Here is a 24,558-nt window from a genome sequence, read left to right on the forward strand (position 1 = left end):
CTTGATATCTAGGGAACACCCTTGAAAGGAAAGAAAAAGGTATGTGAAAACCAGAGGCAGGGGATGACCACTGCAAAACAGCATCTGAACATGACAGCATTCTATCAGCTCAAAGAATCTGTGATTTCCTGAACAAGACCTGCCTGAGATCAATACAGTCCGCATTTCAGCATGGAATGGGGAGGGGCTGAGGAGACCCACCCTTGACAGAGGTGCTTTAGGTAATGAATAGCTGTTGAAAGAGAGAGGGTCAGTTTCCTTGAGAGTATGCCCTGGAAGGTTGCCTACGCTCTACTGGAAGGCCTGCACAACTGCACATAAGGGCACAAATAATTGACTCAATGGGTTAAGAAACATAAAAAGAAGAGTGAAGTTAGAAGGAGAACATGGTCACAGAAGGCAGTAGAGGACTTAGAAAAGGCAGTAAGGGTGGTGGTGATGGATATGATCAGCATAATTGTATATATGAATAAAATTCTCAAAAACTCTAAAAAGTCAAAGGCCCCAGTCTGAGAGTTCCTTGAGGTATGAGTATGGATCCTTGAGAACAAGATCTTTGACCACCTATAGGACTCACTGATGCGTAAGACACTAAGGCCAGAAGTTTCTTTAGGAAGAAAGAAAGTTCTTTAGGAAGAGCTTCAAAACTTGTATCTGATGACTGAAACAATTGTGGGTTTTGGTGACTAGATATTACTTAGTTTTACTCCCATTATTACGTCCACTTTTTTTTTCCTTTTTTTTTTTTTTTTTTTTTTTTTGGTTTTTCGAGACAGGGTTTCTCTGTAGCTTTAGAGCCTGTCCTGGATCTAGCTCTTGTAGACCAGGCTGGCCTCGAACTCAGAGATCCGCCTGCCTCTGCCTCCTGAGTGCTGGGATTAAAGGCTTGCGCCACCACCGCCCGGCCACATTTTCGTCTTTTTGAAGTAATTTGATAGTTACTGTTTTTTTTTTTTCCCAAGTTTCTCATGTTATATGTATGTGAAGGCTTTCTAGAGAATAAAGGGGAAGATTACGTGCCAATGAAAGCAAGATAACAACCATTGTTTGTCAAGTTAATTTATTATTTTTATATATGGATATAGTGTATTTTTGGAACAGTTTTGCTAGTAAGATAAATTAGTTATAAGTCACATCTTGAAAAAGAATAACACAAGACAAAATTACAAGCAACCCTAGAGAGCATAGTCATCAGGCACTTCTGTGTTAACCCAGCATGTAGGAAGCTATGCAGAGCTAAAAAAAAAACTTAGAGTCAGAAACTGCCAATGATAACTTCTAAAGTATTTTAAGCTTTTGAAAAATTAGCTAAATCTCTTTGAAACTTTATCTAATAAACATTCTTAAAATAAGATCAAAACACACTTTGCATGCTTTGGAAATCATTCACTTCTAATTTTAAACTCAGAAAAAGTAAGTGCAATTTCAGCCACAGTTTTGTTTACTGATAGTAATCCAGTATAAATTGTAAGTCGACAAGTATCATATCCGATGCTTTATTTGATACATTGTTCATTACTATGAAAAGATGGGATTACTTTGATGGAATATATTCCTAACCCAGATCAGTTTATTTATAAGAACCATAGTATGTTTGTACTGAAAGGGGATTTACAGGAAGATTTTGTCATTCTTATCTAAGGGAGATAAATCTCTTCTAAGTCCATGTAAATTCATGCTCTAACTTATACACACTTAGTAATGAGTGGAAATGTTATTTTTACTTTTTCATTAACAAAGTGTCTAATACAGTAGATTCTTTAACAAATCTTGTTACTTTTCAAGACACCCAAGTCTTTGAAAAGTGTTTTGCCTAGTACAGTTTAGTCCTTTAATATGAAATTTAAGTATTTTATATCCATATTTTAGTTTGAAAAACTAAATGCATTAAAGTCATAGGATCAAAGCCTCTCCCACATTCCAGAATATTTTGCTCACATCATTTTAAATAGCTTAAGTGTGGTTTCTTTCTATCTTTTGTATTACTTAAGTTGTTACTAGAATTATAGACTGAAATATTACTTTTATGTGCATTAGCCATTGAGAATAAGTTTATGGTCAATATTTGACATATATGATATGAAGTAGGAAATCTATGAGAGACAAAAATATCCATATTTATTAAGTATTTCTCTGAAATAAATATACTGAATTTAGAAAGGCTAAATTCACACTTTTTTTTAATGTCCAAACATCTACTATTTATTTATTTATTTATTTATTTATATTTGTAAATTATTTTTTCTCATTTTTTATTAAAAATTTCCATCTCCTCCCCTCCTCCTCTCCCTTCCCTCCCCTCCCTTCCACCCATACCCCCACTCTCTCCCTCTCCAAGACAAAGAGCCATCAGGGTTCCCTTCACTATGTTAAGTCCAAGGTCCTCCCAGCTCCCCCTAAGTCCAGGAAGGTGAGCAACCAAACTGACAAGGCTCACAGTGATATGTTAGTTTACTACATGGTTTCCAAATGTACAAGTGAATAAAAACTTTTGTTTTCATCCATTGTTAGTTATGCATAACAACTCAATATTATTAATCTCTTCCCTTACTGGTGGTCTTGTGCTTAGTATTTGGTATCCCTTCAATATTATTAATATAATTACTTTAATATCAATAACTTATAGTATCAGTGCTATTAATATTAATATTCAATGTCATTAATGCTAATGCTATTGTTATTGATCATATCAATATTAATAGTCATCATTTTCATTAGCAAGGCATATTTAATAAATGTGCACCACACTTTAAATACTATGTTTTAAGAAATGATATTGTAAATACAAACTCTGAAAGTTAATTCACCAAATCTGGGTTTATTAGAATATTTCTGTGCTTTGAAGATTAAACTTCTCTCTCCCGATACTTTTTCCTACAGAACCCCACTAAGCAGCACATTCTGTACTATACTGAACTGAAACTCGTTTCTTCATTAGCTAGTGATTACTCCCAAGGAAAACCTAGCCATATTCTAAAACTTATAACATAATCAAACTTGTGGGAGATTTAATCTCAGCCAAATTTGAAATTAACCTCCCTGCCATGGCAGCTCTGTGGCTTTGGGAAATGATATTTCCTCAAAGGTGTTTGAGAGCAGAGAAATGTAAGGTCTCTCTACTCATTCTGATGTTCATGTCTATCTGTGGTAGGACAACAGAGTTCCTTACTATAAACAGAAAATTCCACCATTACTTTCACAGGTCTTCCTCCATTGCTCTCCCTTGTTCACTTGGCTCTCACAGGACGTAAGAAAATCCAGTGCTGTCTATGCTTTCTTGTGAATCCACCCTAGAAAGTTCAAGCTTGCTCACTCCTCAGACTGGCTACTCAACACACAGGCTTTCCCTTGCTGCTTCACTTACTGAGACGAAAGCTAAATTATAAACTTTTTAATCCCAGCATAATGCCACATGCATCTAACCTCCTGTAGCAGATCACAATCAGAATGGAGGTACACAAAATATAAAGTGCAAATTACAGCCACTGTGTGGGAGATAAATGTGGAGTTTACATGAATTTCGCATTTAGCGTGCCTAACCATCCCAAAGGTACCTCTATATGGATGTAAAATATTCTAAACGTTGTAAAATCTGAATCAGAAACATTTCCTTTTCAAAGACTTCCCTAGGTGATTGATGACTTATAAAGCTGTTACATTTTCACTGATGACTATAACCTAGATGTCCATTGAAACCTTGTGATTAAGAACTTACCCAAACAAGAGCGTGAGGAAGCCCTGGCTATGGCAACCTCCTGCCTTCATCATTGACAGTTTGGCCCCCACTGTGAGTCTCAGTGTGCAGCAGAAGTGTAGGGAGATGGAGATGAGGAACGCAGGACTGCACTAAAGCTGCTCTTTAAGTGAAGCATGTTTACTTTTTAACTAAAAAGGGAATTAATTTAAATAACCCATCATAGGTAACAATTTGTTAAATAAGAGATTGCCTATATGAAGAAATATTATTTAAAATATTGAAACTATAAAGAATTACAAATTCCAATAATATAATTTTACATAAAGAAACTAGCCTAAAGTTGAATTAAACTTACCATGACCTGGAGGAAAAATTTTCCATTTACTAAGTGAAACTAGTTCATATATGGATAAAGTAGGCCAGTTTTCATAAAAAGGACATTTGCGGATTAATTTCAACTTTTGCACATTATCACGTTTTACTTTTTCCTGAAAAAGAATGCCATCATCAAATTTCAAAATGAGATAAATTTAAGAATGAACAAAAACTAGCAAATAGAGAAATAGTAGAAAAAGAAAAGTAACAATTGTATGTCTATTACTCAATATAAGATAATATTGAATAGTATTTGACTATCACTATGGTCAATAGCTATACTGAAATTTTAATTTTCAGATTTGTTTACCAATATTCTCACTTTTTTCCATAATGTTATACATGTCTGTAAATGTTAAATTATTTTAAAGCTGTTATAGATGACTCAAAATATGTGTGTATGTATGTGTGTGTACATAGAGATATGTGTGGTGTGCATGTGTACATAGAAGTGTGTGTGTGTGTGTGTGTGTGTGCATGTATAGCTGATTATGAGGAGGTAAAACAACAAATCAGGGAAATGTGCTTAAGCAAACCATTCTAAAATTCACATGTATTGATATCTAGCATTTGGGAAAATGTTGAATCCTGAGAAAGTCACCTGCTTTTTAAGTCACCACATCAAAAGAAATTTTTTATTCTTTAAGATTCTAAGCAAGAGGACAGAGGCATCTTTATCTCCTCCCAGCATGAGCACTGGACCTGCAAGTACCATAAAGGGTCTGGACCGCCATTAGAACCTGTCAGGAAGACTATGGGGACCTTCCAAACTCAACATTTAAATAAACTTTTCTACCCTCTAAATGAAGGAAGAAAAAAAATGAATTTGCATAAACAAATTGTCCTAAACATCACATCTGAATGCTCAGAATTAAGTTTAAATGCCTTTTCATACAGTCCTGGTTTTGCAAGTTTAAATGACTCTGAAATAGCAAGTCAAACATTCTGTCCTATATGGCTTCTCTGTCGTTTTAGTAAACAAAATAACCCAAAACAATCTGAGGAAAGAGCATTCATTTCAGCTTACAAGTTACAGCCCATCATCTAGAGAAGCCAGGATAGAAGCTCAAGGCAGGATGCAGGAACAGAAGCAGAGACCATGGGAAAATGCTGCCTACTGGCTTACTTTCCCAGTTTCTTCAGCTACCTCTCTTATATTACACAGGTCCACGTGTCCAGGGATGGGAGCACCCATAATGTGGCCCTCCGCATTAATTAGCAATCAAGAAAATGCCCCACAGATATGCCTATGACTCCATCGGATACAGGTGATTCCTTAACTAAAATCTCCTCTTCCATGGTAAGTCTAGGTCTGTGTCAAGTTGACAGAAAGTGACTAGTATAGGTTCTGAAGAAAAAGATAGCGCAAACTATTGAGATCTTGAAAGCAAAAGTGATACAACCTGTCTGAAATAGCATGGTGTTGATATACAAACTACCCACTTGCTGAGTGAATGGATGATCTTGAAATTTATAAAAAGCTAAAGAGTTTTCAGAATACACATTAACGGAGAACCTGCCTTCCATACCAGGCACCTGAACGAAGGTGTTGAAGTGTTGTTCATCAATAAACCCAATTTATGCTCTCTATAATCAAGTCAAATTTCAAAAGTAACATAGATGTGTACACCATACCAATTTTAACTTCTCAAACTCCTTTGCAGGAATTTTAAGGATTTCACAGTCCTCTTCGGTCACCACTGACTGTAGAGCTTTATCCATTTCAGTCTCAGACGTAACTTCCAGCGAGCCAAAGGTACTCCACCTTTTCAGCTGTGGAAAGCATCAATAGCAGACAGACTTCAGCAGTGCTCATTGACACCTACGCACAATGACACCAGTGAGAATTGTACGACCCATCTAGGTGAGCCTGCAAAAAGGCTGCATTCTTAGTTCCAGTGCAATGAGAGAAGGGGTCACTCATCTCTGTAGAGTTGGTTCATGTATCTCCAGGCATGCCTTTCTCTCCACACAATTTTTATTCTTTGGCAACATCAAGAAAATAACATAAGAAAGGATCCTCCTGCTTTATTCAGCCATTCCACTGAAGTACCAGAGAAGCACTTGGTATACAGTCAGAATTAAATAATTATTTGATGAAAGAAGGCTGCAAATACTCAATTTACAGGTTTTTTTTTTTTATTAATAGCCTTGTATGTTTGTAGTGGCAAATAAAATGAATACAGTGTTATGTCATGGATAAATCATTTATATGTATTTATGTAGGGTTATCTAATTTAATATGTGACAGACAAACATTAAACAGAATGTTATCAGTAGAATATATAGGTCACCATCGTAAAAAGAGACAATTCATGGTCACATGCTATGCTTGCCTAGGAAAAGCTCTAGAGAACATGAATAACAAGTGTCATATTTACATGAAATTTGAACTTCCTTAAAACAACAAATCAATATGACTATTCAAGATACTGTTTGGTAGTGGATAGTTACTACTGCATTTATAATACAGAGAAAGACTTATTCTTTTTCTTTTTGAAGAAATCAATAGTTGAGCTTGGCGCAGTAATCCCTAAAGAAAGAGGGTATTTTAACAAGAGAATCACTGTTGAGGACAAAGTGATCCACATTGCTATTTAACTGGGATGAGGTCATGAACGACTGAGTTCTGGAGATTGTTCAAATGTAGGATAGAACATAAGATTCATTATCATGCAAGGTGAAAAACTGAAATTGATCCTAAAGCCTAGGAACTCTGATGAACACTACGAATGTAAAATGCAGACAAGAAAAAAACTACATACACTAATCCATGAGAAAAACAGGAGGTTGCATTTCAGCTATGAGACTTGGAAGGATTTTCAGAAAATGAGCAATCTAGCTCAGCAACTTGCATGTATGTAGGTTCCCATTTTCACACAGTACAAGACCCACAGCAGACTAGTTAATGCAAATTCTAGTGACGACCCAGGAAGATAAAAAATGTTTAAAGTCATGTGTAAGCTTCAGAGAAAAGGAAATCCCACAGAAGCAAATAGCCTTGGGATGACTAATTAATAAGACTACAAGTCATTTACATGACTGAACACAAATGAAGAAAAATCTACAATGAATGTTTTTAAAAACCAAAGAACCTCTTCACATTGAATAGTGATTTTATTTAGACATAAAATCAAAACACAAAATAAAAAAGAACAAAAAATATTTTGGAAGGAAAATAACAATTAAAACTGTAAATAAAATTTACTGAAAGGATACATTACTTATAATAAAGCAAATCAAATTGATTTCATATACAACATTTAATTAGTACTTAAAATGTATAAATGTGGAAGGAATAGAAATAAGGGTGCTGGGCAGATTGGCAGATGGACATACAAGACAAAACTTCAGAAGAACCCAAAAAGAATGTGGCAAACATAATCTGTGATTGCAGTGATTGCAAAATTAAGCCTTTCAAATAAAGAAATACATAAAGAACGAGCTGTGTCAGTGGTCAGCACTCAGTTTCTGAGTTGAGAGATGAACCCTAATTATTCTAGTCTTCCAGCTGCCCCCTGACAAAACTGTTACCAATAATTTCAAACAGGCATTTTATCCCTTATGTTCCTCAGCATTTCTTATTGTTATAAGCCAGTCCAAATTTAGTCCAAATTTGTTCAAATTACTGATTCACAACGACTTCTAAATATTTATGAAAGCTTTCTTTCTTGATCAACTAGTCATAAAACACTGGACCCATAATATTAATTGTGAAATCGTAAGGCTTTCAGTGCCTCTTTCATTTGTAATTATTTCATTGAATTGGTTTTACATTTCAGTTTTATAATATTTCTACTTTGTTCTGTAAATACGGCCACCTTAAAAGAGCTCAGGTAGAGTAACTTCCAACCTGGAAATTATTTTTACATAAAATGGCAATGTAGAGCTAGAGAAAAGCAAACAAGATGCTGGTTCTGTATATTATGCTGAACAAATAATTACAAGATGAATTTTAGTCAGGAAAAAAAAACACACTACCAAAGGAGAAATAATGCACGAAATTTGAATACTATAATGGTAAATGCAAAAAGCATTGTTGATTACTACAAATTTAAATGTAAATGAATAATATAGACTGTTCCTAACATGCTTAAAATTCTTTCTGATATTTAACTCAGAAGAAAGGAACACAAAGATATTTGAGAATATTGATAGCGTGCGTATATAAAATTATTTAGCCAAGAGATACCATACAAAGCATGAAGAGAGTTCCACTAGGACCTGGGGAAGTCTCCTTCTCATCCTCAGAACTAATCCTACAGCCCACCCCCTATTTCTATAATAACTTCAGTTAGTCCCTCATGTCACAGTGGGAATTTGAAGATTACACATGAACTCTCAGGCAGGCCCACTATAGCCTTATTATCCAAGGCAGAATCTACTGTTATTCATGTCAATTTCATCCAGATGTGTAAATGTCTATAAAACTTAACATAAGGAAAAGTCCAGAAGACAATCATTTATTCAAAAAAGATAAAGACTTTCAAGTATTTAATATTTTCTAATATACTACTATAATAGGCAGAACCACACTAAATATTTATATGCCTACTTTTGATCAGGGACCCTGGTCAAGTTGAAACAGTGAGGATTTAGAGGAAGAAAAAAAAGCAAAAACCAAAACTTTTCTCATAAAAAAAAAAAAAAAAAAAAAAAAAAAAAAAAAAACCGTTCTCAATACTTGTCCTTTTCTTTAAATTGCTGCTCCCCTTTAAGCCATGACTGTCCTGTCAGCAACTGCAACTCCACCAGTAGCTGTTAAACCTAAGTGGCAAGAGCCAGGGCCAGAGGGAATTCTGTTCCCTCAGGCACCAACTCTTTCAAAACTACAAACGGAATTTACCTAAATCCCTGTCCCTCTAAAGAACTCTAAAGAGATTCAAAGGTTGTGGTGAAATTCTACTCCTCAGAGAGGCTGAATAGCAAGAAGCTCACCCTCCTGCTTCTCCTCCTTCCACCTTAAAAACCCACCTCCACCTGGCTTCTCCCTACAGCTTTCTATCAGCTAGTTACTGATTCAACCTCCTGACTACAGGTGAATTTTATTTAATCAAACACATCTTTGCATCATTAAATAAATGATCCAGAGCACAAACAAAAACAACACACCTTAAAATAATATTCTACAACAGTTATTAATAAAATAGTTACACATAGCATAAACATAAAAATATGGGAAATCTATGTACAACACATAGACACTATGTGTCGATATATAATATAATAAATTACCAAGGGCACCAAAATCTGCATATTTCAACTCAATACCCAATTCACCATTCTCCACTCTTGTGTTCTGTTCCATTTTTCAATAGACAAAAGGTTGCCCACTCACATTGATAAGGATGGTTCTTATCTCTCAGTCTACTGGTTCAAATATTTAATCTCTTCTTGGAATAACCAGAAGACACACCACACCCAAAAATAATGTTTTGCCAGCTACCAACTTTCTAAAAATGGACATGGTATTGTACTCTGTAATCCCAGCTTCTCTTGAAACTTGAGGCAAACGGTTCAAAGGTTAAGTGTTCAAATCTAGATGGCTGATTACAGGAACAAATTAGAATAATTAGGTGTTTAAAGGGTTTCAATTTTTTTGCTTTTCTTTGTTTTACTTTTTATTCTTTTTACTTTAGTATATCCTAATCACCATTTAATACTCAGTTTTACTTTTGTACACAGGGATAATTTTAGTCAGTCATTAAGTTACATAAAAATTTTAACTATTCAGTAAATTTTTATTATACAGAGAATTTATTTCCTATGCCTTCTATGTCTTATCTTCGGTAGCCTTTTTTCAGTTTTATTTTTCCCATTTCTCTGACCACAGATGGCCATTTGGTTTCTTGGATATTCACAAGTTGTCTCCATTATTCTTTGCAAGATAATAAAGTAAAGGATAAAACCTAACAACAATGAAGAGTCTTATGCTCCACCGGATTCCCACAGTCCACAAACAAGAGGACTAGAATTTATCTCAGATCATTCAATGCCCATTCCTTCCTCTTTAGCATGCATTTAGCAGTAGATTTTAAAGGTATATTCTAGGGTCTTGTGAGATGGCTCAGTGGCAAGAGGGCTCACTGCTACTTCAGAGGAATAGATTTCCTTTCTTGGACTCACATCTGATGGCTCACCACCTCAAGACCTAGCAATACCACTTTTGGGTATATACTCAAAAAATAATCATATCACAAAGACATATGCTCGCCGGGCGGTGGTGGCACACACCTTTAATCCCAGCATTCAGGAGGCAGAGGCAGGCGGATCTCTGAGTTCAAGGCCAACCTGGTCTACAAGAGCTAGTTCCAGGACAGGCTCTAGAAACTACAGGGAAACCCTGTCTGGAAAAACCAAAAAAAAAAAAAAACATATGCTCAACTCCAGTTCATAGCAGCATTATTTGTCCTAGCCAGAACCTGGAAACAACTTAAATACCCCCAACCAAAAAATGGATAAAGAAGATGTGGTATATTTACACAATGGAATACTATACAGCAGAAAAAAGTAATGACACCTTGAAATTTGTGGGCAAATAGTGAGGTAACCCAGACCAAGAAAGACAAATGTAAGTACTCACTCATAAATGGCTTTTACGCATAAAGCAAAGAAAAACCAGCCTACAATTCATAATCCCCAAGAACCTAGACCACAAAAAGGACCTGAAGAGATACATACATGGATCTAATCTACATGGGAAGTAAAAAAAAGACAAGATCTCTTGAGTCAATTGGGAGCATGGGTGTCATAGGAGAGGAAAGAAGGGGAGGGGAAGAAGGGAAGAGAGTGGAGAAAGACATATAGGTCAATAAAAAACAATAAAAAATGTTCCTTGAAATAAAAAAAAATCAATCCAGGAATATATCCAGGCACTGGTGGCTCACACCTTTAATCCCAGTACTAGGGAGGTGGAGACAGGATCTATTTAACTGGGTGGAGAAAGGAATATAAAGGGGAAGAGACTCCAGGAACTCACTGGAGGGTGGAGTCTCAGGTTTGGTGGAGACACAGTGCAGTCTAGGCAGTCTGAGGATTGCCCCTTCAGTCTGATCATTGGTAGAGGTAAAATGTCTCTGTAGTGACTTACTACTGTTCTGCTTCTCTGATCTACAGCTTTAACCCCTATATCTGTCTCTGGGTGTTTATTATTCGTGCTACACCCATTAAAACCAGGATTGTGACAGGGCTGTCCACCACCCCCACCTCTTTTCAATTTAGTGCTCAAAGCATCATCTGAAGCAATAAGGCAAGAGAAGGAAATTAAAGAGATGCAAATCAGCAAAGAAGTCAAAATATCCCTGCTTGCAGATGATATCTTCTTCTAAGAGCACTGAAAAATTCCACCAGAAAACTTGTAGGAATTATCAATCAGTTCAGCAAGTTAGCAGCATACAAAATTGACTTAGAAAAATCAGAATTATTTCTTACACCAACAACAAGCAGAGAGCAAGACACCATGCTATATTTCTATTCATATCAGTCTCAAAAACATATTTAGAAACAAAGAGCAAAGGATGCAAAAAACCTCTGGGAGGAAAACTTTAAATCTCTGAGGAAAGAGACGCTTGCCTTTTCTTCTCACTGTGACAAATACCTGACAGAAACAGTGTATGAAAGGAAGAATTTATGTAGGTTTAATATCTGAAGATACAATCAGTCGCCAGGGCAAGAGTGCAAGGCATGTGATCACATCCAGTCCACTGATAGGAGGCAGAGAGAGATAAAAGCCATATTAGGGTGGCTCTACCTTTTAGGGTGAGTCTTCCTGCCTCAATTTTTATACATCTATATACATGTAACAAAAAATTAAAGAAAATTAAAGAAAGAGAGGTCATAATTGAGAGGGAGCAGGGAGGATTCAGATATGGAAGGATTGGAGGAAGGAACGGGAAAAGGGAAAATGAGGTCTTTTTTAAAAATTAAAAAGTATTTAATAAAAAAAGAAAGAAAAAGCACTAATCTAACACCCATAAGGAGTCTACACAAATCCAAAAGCGATTAAACTTGCATTTTTATGTTGATAGATTGTCTATAAGAAAAAAATATAATAATGTCTTAATTATTATAATGAGATCAATTCCTTGATTCCTTTAGTATTGCTTTTTAAGAAAAACATATCTGGGTGGTGGTGGTGCATGCCTTTAATACTAGCACTTGGAAGGCAGAGGCACATGGATCTCTGTGAGTTTGAGGCTCAGCTGGTCTACAGAGTGTTTTAGGAAGGGGTCTAAAGGTACAAGAAACCCTGTCTCAAAAAAAAAAAATGCTTGAAGAAAAGCATAATAAAAAGACATTTTCGTCTATCCCCCTTCAAGTCATCTGCCCTTGCTTCTTCATCCAAAGCTAGCACAGTTCCTCTTCCACTGATCAGCCCTGCTTATGTCTTATAAGTGTACATATTGCAACACACAGCCATTGCAAGCGTGCAATAAGCTTCTGGAGGATTCCGACATTAATAGTCTTGATCAAATGTTAAGTTCAATGTATCAGTGTCATTTATATTTTAAGTCTATCTTATTTGGGAAAACTTAAGTGCCTGAAGATTTTGGAATCTAGAAATCTAAGATATAAAAATTTTGTTATAGTTTTAACTCTGACTTTACAAACGCTAAAACTTCTTACCACTAACTGCTGTGAAGGCAGGTATATCTCAGCCACTGTGGAGTCTTTCAACTGTGCATCAAAAACAAAGCTTTCTCTGGATATTGAAGAGATAACGGAGTCTTCATCATCAGTCAGACTTCTTAATACCTTTACCTGAGGTCGAGCATGGCCCTTCAGTATAATGTACAGTCCATCATCACCAACCACTGAAATAAATTGAAACCAAATAGATAATGATCTGACTGACAAATAGATTATACCTGCTGTACCTCATGTAAATTCTTTACAGCCTACTGTATCAAGATAACCTCAGCCCATCACTAGGAATTCACAGTCAAATAACAAGAATAACAAATGAATGTTTGATTTATTCTATTTTTTAGTTTGTAATATTTTTATTAGCATACAATTATACCATTAAACCCTCCTGTTTTAAAGCATGCCATGTAGTTTTAGATATTAATAAAAATATTATATTTTAATAAAAAAGAGAGCAAGATAAGATGTTATCTTGCTAATAGACTAAACTTCTATAAGAAAAATAGGATTAGGAATACCTTTAACCTAAAATTTTCCATTTGCCTATTTTGTATAGTGAGACATACTTACTAAGAATTCCATTAATATTTGCTGTGAACAGATAGTGGACAAGCTGAGTAATGGTTTGCAAAGGCTAACTGATTTTTACAGTGCTTGTTCTACTCTACGTTGTCTCCACAGCTTATCATCCCTATCTGATTCCTGAAACTCTGTTTTCCCCCTGCAGTCCTGACAAGAGAATTTCACTCTTCATACTCCAACACAATTAAAAAAAAATCACTACAAGGTTTTGAAAAGCATCTTTAGGATATGGAAAGTGGATGGTATATTTCCCCATTTTACAACTATTTACATCACTTTATGACTGAAGAACATCATTGAAGTGTTATGAAATAGCCTACAAATTGTTCACTCACTTTCAGTAAACAGAAACTTTGCTAACCAATAATCAAGGCAATTGTGCGTCTTTACGCTACTCCCAAAGTCATCAATTGCTCATATTCTCTGCACCTTTTTTTCTCTAACTTGAGTTTTAACCCTTCCAATGACATGTGAGAGTAATTTTAATGATTTTTTTAAGTAGACATTGATGTCTAAGTTAAAATGTATTGCATTCTGGGTAGTGAGTAATCTGTGTAGTGAAAGAAGAAAAGATAAATAATTCTATTAATTAGGTTATCTATGACTGAGTGAATAGTAAAGTGAATCACAATACAGAGACACCCGTGTTTGGGTTTTGGCCAAATTAAACAGGCTTTACTTAGATCACATTAAAAGCAGAGAAATATATGTCCAGTGTGAATTCTGATACAAGGCTGCTATTTGCTTTCTCATTGTAAATTGTCTTCTTTTCCTTGACTAAGAAATCTGTAATTTTTTTGGATGCCATACAAGCAATGTTAAAAATTTCACTTCTCACATGCTCTTAACATGCATGTTCATACATGCCATCCAATTAGGAAAATATTAGGAAACATTCTTTCCAAGTCTTCACATCCACTCTTTGTGCTGCTAAGTACTGGGATATGATATTGGAACCAGGACACATTTCTTGAAACTGGCATGAAAGTGGGACAATTAGATGATCCTGACATTTACTAAGTTTTTTTGATGTCTTATTATGATATAAGATAAATAAGTCCTCACTTTGTTTGAACAATGCCCTTTAATTCACCATTTCAGAAGCTGAACCCTTTATCTATATTGATATTGCTGATATTTTTCTTGGCTCTAAGAATGATTGGTTCATATGTACCAACATACACACATAGTAACATTGTCTTTGGGAACATAACCCATGTAAAAGACACCAAATTTCAACAACTCTATTTAAAGAATAGTATTTTATAAAAGGAGATTCTATAAATATCATAAATCTAACACCCAAATAAAATTCTCTCTGGTTTGCAAGAACATATTTAAATACGCCTACTGTGATTTTAAGAAATATCATGTGATTATGTGTGGATTTCTACCTTAACAATGCAAATCATTGTGATAAAAGCTATTTCACAATATTCTCCCTTAGAAATCATAGAATATCAGCAGTCAGAGTACATGTGATAATTAGGAAACAGATGTCATACTAGGAACTCTCACCATAAACCGCATCCTGCAAATAATATGCGGTCACCTTGGGAATGAATAAAACTTCACTGATCTTCTCAAGAAAACATTCTTGTCCTTCAGGATCTGTAAGTTAATGAATATATTGCTACATCTGAAGAACATATCACACACACATAAACACATACAAATTTGTAACCACGCAAACACAGACATAGGAATATATGACATATGTGTACAATATATTTATGCCATATATATAATGTATACATGCTGATTTTATAGAGCCATAAAAATTCTCAGTAAGAAAGAATGTTTATTATGTATATCAGAATTCTAGAATTAAATCTTAAAATGTTTCCTTAAATTAATGTAAATGGATTAAAGCAGAAACAGAGTTAATAAATTTATCAGCAATAATTTAAGAGGTATTTTATATTATAGTGCCTCAAATGTGCAGACATATTGTTTAGACACCATAAAAATGCTTGAAGAAGATAATACAGGGAGTTCAGTATTCAAAAGACAAAATACAAACAAATAAAAACTGTCGCTAATTTTATGAGCTGTGAAAGAATATAATTGTTGATAATAAGAGCTTTTGAAAAATAGACTTCCTAGTTACATGTTCAAAATATGTAAAAAGTTCCTGTAAAATTTAAGTAAAAGGGATTCAAAAATCTTAGAAAACTCAGACAATATTATAAAAATAGTTGTTTCTAAAGCATAAAATATAGAATGCTAGGCCCTAGAATATTAAGACTTAATAAAAATTTACCCCACTAGGGCTAATTTTTATAAAAAGTAATTGAATGGCTAATTTATATTACAAACAAAATCCAAAGAAATACTTTTTGAAGATTTAAAAAAAGTGCTATTACATAATTTCATATATTTAAAGAAACAATTCTTAACTACTTAAGAAAGTAGAACAAAGAACATTTTAAAACTAGAGGGAATTTTAATTGATCATCTTATTATTGACCATTTCAGAAGTTAAAAGCCAAACACAAAGGTTGATTAAAGCAAATGTTTGTCAATTACTAGCTCTCTTTCTCTGGTACCAAGCCTTTAAGATCAACCATTCCAGAATGAGCTAAATGTTCCAAAAAGTTGTCCATGAATGAGGTCATACTGTCACCTGGATAATACTTCTTTGATGTACATATACTGCTTTGATGTCATCTACTGCTCAGGAAAGACTTTCTTCCTCCTGGCCAGCTTTATTCAGAATAACTAATGTATACCTTAAGCAACTTTGTATACAACATTAGTGTCGTGGACTACTTCACACTCAGATGCTAGCTAAATATACCACACTCCTCAAAGAGATGGGATCATGGCTCTGCTCTAGGATTTCTAGTTCTAAGCATACATCTGGATGATTTGGAGAGTTTATCAACAAATTAGGTATTTTTTGAATGAATTAAGACTTAAGTGGATTTCAATAAAAGGCAGAAGATGTAAATGGTATGAAGAGAAACCAGAATATTTATTGTTTTGTGTACAAAGATAAAATCCAGTCCACACCTAGAGAGATGAGTGTTTGAGTCTACTAGGTAATAAACCAAACCTCAATAGATACAAAAAATGAAATAACCCCCTGTATCTTATCAGAACAACATATTTTATAATTATAATTCAACAGCAATACTAATTTCAGAAAGCCCACAAATGCATGGAAATTAAACAATGCTCACCTGAAGCACCAATGGTCAAGGAATAAAGGAAGAAATAAAGACTTTCTAAAATTCAATGAAAATTACCACAAAGCATATCCAGATTTGTGGGACACAATGAAAGCAGTGATAAAAGAGGAAAGTTCAAAGCACTAAATGCCTACATAAAGAATCCTGAAAAATCCCACATAAGTAAGTTAACAGAAGATGTGAAAAATCTAGAACAAAAAGAAGAAAACTCACCCAGGAGAACTAGAAGGCAGAAAATTGTAAATGGAGACCGCTTGTTCAACACCTGACTGCTTAAACCCAAATAATTACACTGAAACTATATTAATTACTACATTCTTTGGCCAAGAACTGTAGTGTATTCCTAGCTAGCTCTCACATTTTTATCAAGTCTATGCCATCCCTACCAAAGTTCAAGGAGCATCTCAAAGAAGAGGCTAGAAGAACGTAAGCCACAGAGGATGAGGAAATGGTGTCATCTGGCAGGACCTGACTGTTGTACTCACAACTTCACAACTGTGGTTAACCTGCACAAAACCAAGCTAGTCAAAATCTCAGTGTGGATATGGAAGGATGTCGCGAGACCCCGCCTGTAGCTGAAAAGATACTATGGTAGAGGACAGAATAGCAATTTTCTTTGGAAGTTCCACATAGGAACAAGTGTTTGGGAAAAGTGCTGGAGGAATTTGAGGGGGAGAAGAAGGAGAAAGAATATAATCATAATAGAGTGTGCACGAGTATAATATTTATAAAGAATAATTTGAAGGCTGAACAATAATTTAGCTTTTTAAATAATTTTTCTTCTTTTCAATATATCAAAGCTGCAGGTTTATCTCCAATGAGATAAACCTTTTAAAATGAAAGCAAATCAGCAAAAAATAGTTCAGACCAGATTTTATTTAAGAGAACAATATTCATAGTAGGAATATCGATCTCCTAAATTAAACATATCTAACTCTATCTGTAGTTAATAAAAAGTAGTGTTTATAGAGATGTTAAATCCAAAGCAGGAACTAAAATGACAGAATTTTACATAAAAAATACAACTGTAATAAGAAAATAAGTTAAAATGAAGACAATGACTATCTGAGCTTAAGGGGATTAAGAAAAATCTTCTTTTCCCTTATTTGTATTTTAAAATATTAATAGCTTACAGAATTTCCTATGATGATATTTCATTAAGAGACAAAATATGTGTGTCACAGTGATGAATCAGTCAAATTTTCTGGAAACAAGCAGGAAGTGAGGCCAGTGGGGAGCCGATGGAAGTAATCCCTATGAAAAGAAGTGAATGGAGGACTGAACTGACCAATAAGAATGGGAAAAAAGAAAAGAAGCTAGGAAAGAACAAGTAAATCTGTAGAACAGAACTCAGCTACCGTAAGAGGAAAAGTGAGTAGCTTACATGTTCTTGTTTTTAAGATTTCACATCTGAAACAGCTCACAGAAAAAGACCTACATTAGTCTAAACTTGGGGGGAAGAGGTGACTCAAAGCAATAGTCCATATGAGTGAGACCCAGGCTCTGACGCATGGCACTCAGAACAATGTCTATTGGAGCTGAATCACCAGCTAGATGGAATGAAGGCTTTCACAGAGAAAAATAACACAAAAGGGAAGCTTTGGGGAAACAAAGTGGCTGGAGTCACAGAATAAAGAATGAATGCACTTTTCAAAGATGTTGAGGCATCAATCTTCAGGGAAAGATTTCCTAATTAAATCGCCCCTTTCTTGAGGTTTCTGGACTGGATAAGAACAATGCTAAGAAAAGTTATTCTAAGACCAATTGCAAAGATTGCCATATTTAAATCGGATCCATCCTGTGCAAGCCTGTTACAGGAGGAAAAGATTAGGTGAAAAATTAAGAATCCATCTATTTCATAGCAATACATACAATCTGTGACTGAATTTTCCTTTTTAACTAACTGCAAAAGTTTGAGTAGAAACTGGACTTCATGTTTAAAAATCAGTGTTTTCTGGGCTAGGTGTCATATGGTGCTGTATGCAGCTTCTGCAGCAAGCTTACAGGACGTCTTGGAATCCTGAAGACCACCATCAATTCTCTACAGAGAGGGCTGTGCTATTGTGGAAGTTACCTGAATAAGAAGCATTTCTGACTTATATTTTCAGCTGGTGATGGATTATTGGGACACTACCTATTTAGTTTGAGGAATATTTTCAATTACTTACAATTAAAATAGTTGCATATTTATACATATTAGATTAAGAAATTAATTATTTTATTCATTTTTGGCAGTTATATATAACAGATTTAAAATACAAGTCCTTTTTATTAGAACCCCTTACAAAAATGGGGACATTCATTGTTCAAAAATGTTTTTTTATTTACTGTGTATATGAATATGTGTGAGGATTATTGATTTCTCCGTAAATATTTCATTCAATCTTCACAGTGAAGAACGGCTTATTATATGTGCTTGTATATATATATATATATATATATATATATATATATATATATATATATATATATGTATATGTATATATATATATATACAAGGCTCTTTAAGAACTTAATGTAATAAAAACTTACATTTTTCTTCTGCTGCTCCCTTTTGTCTTTGTGTAAATTTTATTTCTTAGGATAAAAACAAAGTACCTTTAAGTTACCCACCCACTTGGTCGTGGCCTCTAATACTATTTATGCCAATGTAAAGTGTGCATCCATTCCCTATTCCCAGCTGCAGGATGCAGTTGCTGTTCCCATTCCAGCACAGGATTCTGATTTGTGAGTCTATCCCTAAATAAATAAGTACCTATTATTCTCAATTCTGAGCTAGTGTGGGATTTCTTTTAAGTGTCCTTCTTCACACAACAGCTTAGAAGATGGTGCAGTGAAGAGGCAATGTCCATTTGGATCATACTCAAGCAGCCTTCAATCTTTCTGTTGGTCATAGGTTTGTTTTGGGAAAGTCTGGATACAACATGGTGATTCTGCTTGTCTACACATCTTGCTCAGGTTCTATTAGGTAAGATCATCTGGCCAGACAAATTCCCATAGTACAGACTCAAAATCAGAATCAAGTATTCCCAGAAACTATTCCACCAAGTGTCAAAAGGGTAGATGTCCCAAAACCAGTCTTTTACAATGTTGGCCATTTTGGGAGCATCAGCAGCTGAGCAAGCAGAAACCATGGGATCTACATGGAGGCACCATCGAGAGTCAAATGATGCTTTGGGCCATCGCTTTAAGTCTTCTTGTTTTTATTGATAAAGTTTTTTAACTTCTACATAGTACAAATTATCCAGGTTTTTGTCATGTATAACCCTGGTTACTGAAAATTAATCTACAATTTAAGAGCTTAATAGTTTTTCTTCTTCCACTTAATCTTTGATCAATTTTTGTCTAGCACATATATATACATTATTATTTATTATGTGGATACACTTGACCAAGACACGTTCATTGAAAATTTTTGTTTAGACCACTAAACTATCATCTTAAAAATAAAATCTAAAAATAAACAATACCATTAAGTTATTATTTGCGGACTAAATGTTATATTGATCAACATATATGTCTACATACTGATAGTATATTGTTTGACGCTAAAGATATTTGTAGTAACTTCTGAAATAGATATATGTGGACCCTCTGGTTCATTATTTATCTGAATGCTCTAAATTTCCATATGAATTTTTAAAAAATTTTTAATTTGTATAAATTGGTGTTTTTACTAGTTATTGTGTTTGATCTGTATATTAATCTAATTATTATAATATTAATCCTTTAAAGTATGACTATTGGATGAGTTTCTATTTACTCAACTGTAGTTTCAGATTATTCATTGTTTTTATGAATGCTCTTTTCTTTGTGAAAATATTTAAAAGTATTTTGTTACAAACATTTGTCAATTTATTATAAGGTTACATAAATTTTAAAGTCAAGTAAAAAAATACATCTATTCCATGTTCATGATAACCTTACAGTACAGTTCACTGCAAAAATCCTCAAGCTGACTGGCAGCTGTTTCTCAGTACTTCTGTGGAGCATCAAACTATAACATCGTGTAATCTATCTCTAGTATGAAACAAGACTGCATGATCAATACCTAATGAATGATTTGTGCTGACTGTCATCTCCTCTGTCCTTTTACAGTAATTTTGATGCAGTTAATATAAGTAATCCTTAAATAGAATAATTTTATAGTAAATATAATAAAAGATAATGTGTTTAATTCCATGATTACTTAGAAAAATATGCTTCATTTACATAAGTCATACTATTATTTCCTTGTTTGTTTGCTGGAACTAAATATATAAGAGGCTATACAGTTAGTGGCAAATTTAGGAAACCTGCTTAAATAATGCTGTTCAAAAAATCTAATAGCTGTATAAAAAGACCAGAAGGCACAAACAGCTGTGTAGAATTGCACCAGAGAAATGAGCCTCTGTGGCAGATTGAAAGTCGGCAGCCTGGGGACAAGGGACTGCATGGGGAAAACACTTTAAAATCACAGCAGACGGAGAGAGGCATACACATGAATAAAGCCAATGGAGAGAGCAGACACCTAGATTGGCTTTTCTCTTAAGTTGATAGAACAAAGAGAACTACAAAGGTTGTGTATCTAATGAGCTGACACTTTGATAGGGAAGGATCTGAGTTGTTAGAACTACATGTCTTGAAAACTCCAAAGGATCTGGAAATGGTTAGGTGAAGAAAAACACAGGTTTATAAATTTTTAAAGAACCACAAGATGCAAGTTGAATTTCTGTATATCATATAAGCAAGTAAAATTTGGTATTTTATTAACAACTGAAGTAAAGTATATGCCTTCAGAATAAAATGTTTGTTCTCAATTTGAATGTAGAACTTTCTTGAAAAATATAAATCTCTAATTATAGTTCACATGATTCAATTTATTATTGGACAATTATCTCATCTATACATACAAGAAATAGAAAATCATTTGCTTTTGTTTCTCTTATGTTAGCTTTCTTTATTACAATAAAACATGAGCTATTTGGCCTTATAATGGAAAGGGTACATGTAGACGATGGTAGAAACAAATCATATCACGTACCCCATTAGTTTGACTGCTGGTAAAGTCATATTTTGGGGATACACTGTTGCATGAGTCACAATAGGAATCAATCAAATATCCAACAAGAGAAAAGAGGGGAAGGTTAAGAGGATTTGCTGCTAATATCATAATCTTCTGCAAGAGAGAGGGGAGAGGATGGGAAATGAGAACATAAGGGAATAGAATAGTTGAGTTTGGGAAGGGACAAAGAAGAAGAGAAATGAAAGATATTTTGATAAAGGGAGCCATTATTGGCTTAGGGAGAAACCTGGTGGGAGGGAAATTCCCAGGAATCTGGAAGGATGATCCCAGCTAAGAATTCCAGCAATAGTGGAGAGGGTACCTAACTTGGCATTGGTGAATATCCTAATTGTCATAGAACCTTTATCCAGTAACTGATGGAAGCAGATGCAGAAATCCACAACCAAACACCAGGCAGAGAATCTGGAATCCAGTTAAAGAGTGGGAGGAGGAAATATATGAGGAAGGTCAAGATCACGATGGGGTCCCATTTGTTAATTGCTGTTCTCCATGTCTGGGCTACTGCGATTATATTTAGGAAGTGGTCTTCTGTGCCAACGCATTCAAGTGTACTTCTTTCTCTTCTATGAGGTTCAGTGTGGTTGGTTTTGTGTTGAGGTCTGTGATCCATTTGGACTTGAGTTTTGAGCATGGCAATAGATATAGACCTATTGGCATTCTTCTACATGTTCATAGTTATGCCAGCACCCTTTGTTGAATATGCTTTCTTTTTTCCATTTTATACTTTCAGCTTCTTTGTCAAAAATCAGGTGTTTGTCGGTGTATGGATTGATATCAGGGTCTTCAATTCAATTCTATTAGTCTACCTGTCTTTTCTTATGCCAATACCACGCTGCTTTCATTACTGTGGTTCTATAGTAGAGTTTGAAGTTAGGGATTGTGATTCCTTCAGAAGTTCCTTTATCGCACAGAATTGCTTTGGTTATCCTGGGTTGTTTGTTTGTTTTATTTTGTTTTTCCATGTAAAGTTGAGTATTGTTCACTGAAAGCACAAATTAATAAATGGGACCTCCTGAAACTGAGAAACTTCCGGAAAGAAAATTACATTAATAATGAAGAAATCAGTGGCCTAAAGAATGGGAAAAGATCTTTGCTAATATAAATCAGAACACGACTAATCTCCAAATATACAAGATCTCAAGAAACTTCACATAAAAAATCCAATAAAAAATGGGGTACAGACCTAAACTCTCAACAGACAAATCTCAAATGGCTGAAAGATACTTATGGAAATGCTCAACATCCTTAGTTACCAGAAGAATGCAAATCAAAAGAACACCAAGATTCCATCTTACACCTGTCGCAACAGCCAAGATCACAAACACCGATAACAACTTATGCTGGAGAGGATTTGGAGTATGAGGAACACTCCTCCATTGCTAGTTGGAATTAAAATTTGTGCAGCCACTTTGGAAATATCAGTGTGGAAATTTCTCAGAAAATTAGGAAAGAATCTACCTCAGAATCCAGCAATACCACTTTTGGATGTATACCCGAAGAATGCTCAATCATACCACATAAATATGTACTCAACTATTTTCATAGAAGTATTACTCATAATAGCCAGAACGTGACAACAACCTAGATGCCCCTCAACTGAATAATGGGTGCAAAAATTGCAGTACATTTACACAATGGAGTACTACATAGTGGTAAAAAGCAATGACATCTTTAAATTTGCAGGCAATGGATGGATTTAGAAAACATCATATTGAGTGAGGTAACCCAAACCCAGAAAGACAAACATAATATGTGCTCACTCATAAATGGCTTGTAGTACATAAAGCAAAGAAAACCATACTAGAGCCCACAACCCCAGAGAACCTAGACAACAAAAGGGACCTTGAAAGACATTCATGGATCCACATGTATGGAAAAGAGAAAAAGACAAGGTTGTGTTTTGTTATTTTGGGTGTAAAGCTAGCCGTTCGGGAGCCATACGGGAACTTAGCCCGCTGCTCCTTCTGGGGCTAAGCTAGGCATGCAGGAGCAGGGTGGGATGAAAAGCAGGCCTGCCCGCAGCTCCTTCTACACAAGGTATCTTGAGTAAATTTGGTAAATTGAAGCATAGGGGTGATAATAGAGGATATACAAAGAGAAAGGAGGAAGGAAGTAGAGTGGAGAAAAATGTATAGCTCAATAAAAACAATAAAAAAGATCATGATGGGGAAACCCACAGAGACGGCTCTCCCAATTTCATGGGAGCTCATGGACTCTGCAATGAGAGCTGGGAGCCTGCATAGAGCCAAACTAGGCCCTCTGAAGGTGGGTGACAGTTAGTTGTGTTGCTTGGTCTGTTTGTGAGGTCCCTGGAAGTGTGACCAGGATTTAAACCCGGTTCATGAACTGGCTTTTTGGAGCCCATTCCCTACGGCAAGATACCTTGCTCAGTCTTGATGCAGGGGGTAGGGGACTTGGTCCTTCCTCAACTTGACCTGTGAAGCTTTGTAGATGAACCATAGGAAGTCTTACTCTTTCTGAAGAGTGGATGGGGAAGGGGGAGGGAGGAGAGATAGAGTGGCACATATCTATTTACAAGCTATTTAAAAGAATCATCCAGAAGAACCCACCTCCCAAAGGTCCTAACACCTCCCAACACCATTAATTAATCCAAGGTTAGAACAAGCTTCAATCACAGTAGATCGTTGTGAAAAATTCAAGTCATACCCAAACTAAAGCACAGCTGTTCCAAATTCTATTCCTCTACACTAAAGCAATAAAAAATTTTAGGTGTATGTATATTTAAAATATCATTCTGGGGCTGGAGAGATGACTCAGCAGCTAAAAGCACTGGCTGCTCTTCCAGAGGACCTGGGTTCAATTCCCAGCACATAACTGTCTGTAACTCTAGTTCTAGGGTTTCTGACATCTTCACACAAACATACACAAAGGCAAAACATCAATGCACGTTAAAAACAAAGAAAAAAGAAAAAATGTTAACTACCCTGGATAAACAAAATTAAAATATTATTCTGGATCCACTTATTTTTAAAATATAT

At 35.0% G+C, this 24,558-nt stretch overlaps 1 protein-coding gene across 1 annotated transcript in view; it reads right to left on the reverse strand.

Annotated features, from left to right (window-relative positions):
• Cnbd1 (cyclic nucleotide binding domain containing 1) overlaps positions 1 to 24,558 on the reverse strand; it is a 236,546-nt gene that overhangs the window by 73,223 nt on the left and 138,765 nt on the right. The window contains exons 6-8 of the mRNA XM_038346935.1: positions 12,698 to 12,885; positions 5,708 to 5,845; positions 4,053 to 4,185 (exon numbers count right to left, since the gene is read on the reverse strand). Of these exons, the coding sequence (XP_038202863.1) occupies positions 4,053 to 4,185; positions 5,708 to 5,845; positions 12,698 to 12,885 (459 nt within the window). The remainder of the gene's footprint in view (positions 1 to 4,052; positions 4,186 to 5,707; positions 5,846 to 12,697; positions 12,886 to 24,558) is intronic.

This window comes from Arvicola amphibius, chromosome 11 (genome assembly GCF_903992535.2).
Source record: "Arvicola amphibius chromosome 11, mArvAmp1.2, whole genome shotgun sequence".
Taxonomy (NCBI): Eukaryota; Metazoa; Chordata; class Mammalia; order Rodentia; family Cricetidae; genus Arvicola; species Arvicola amphibius.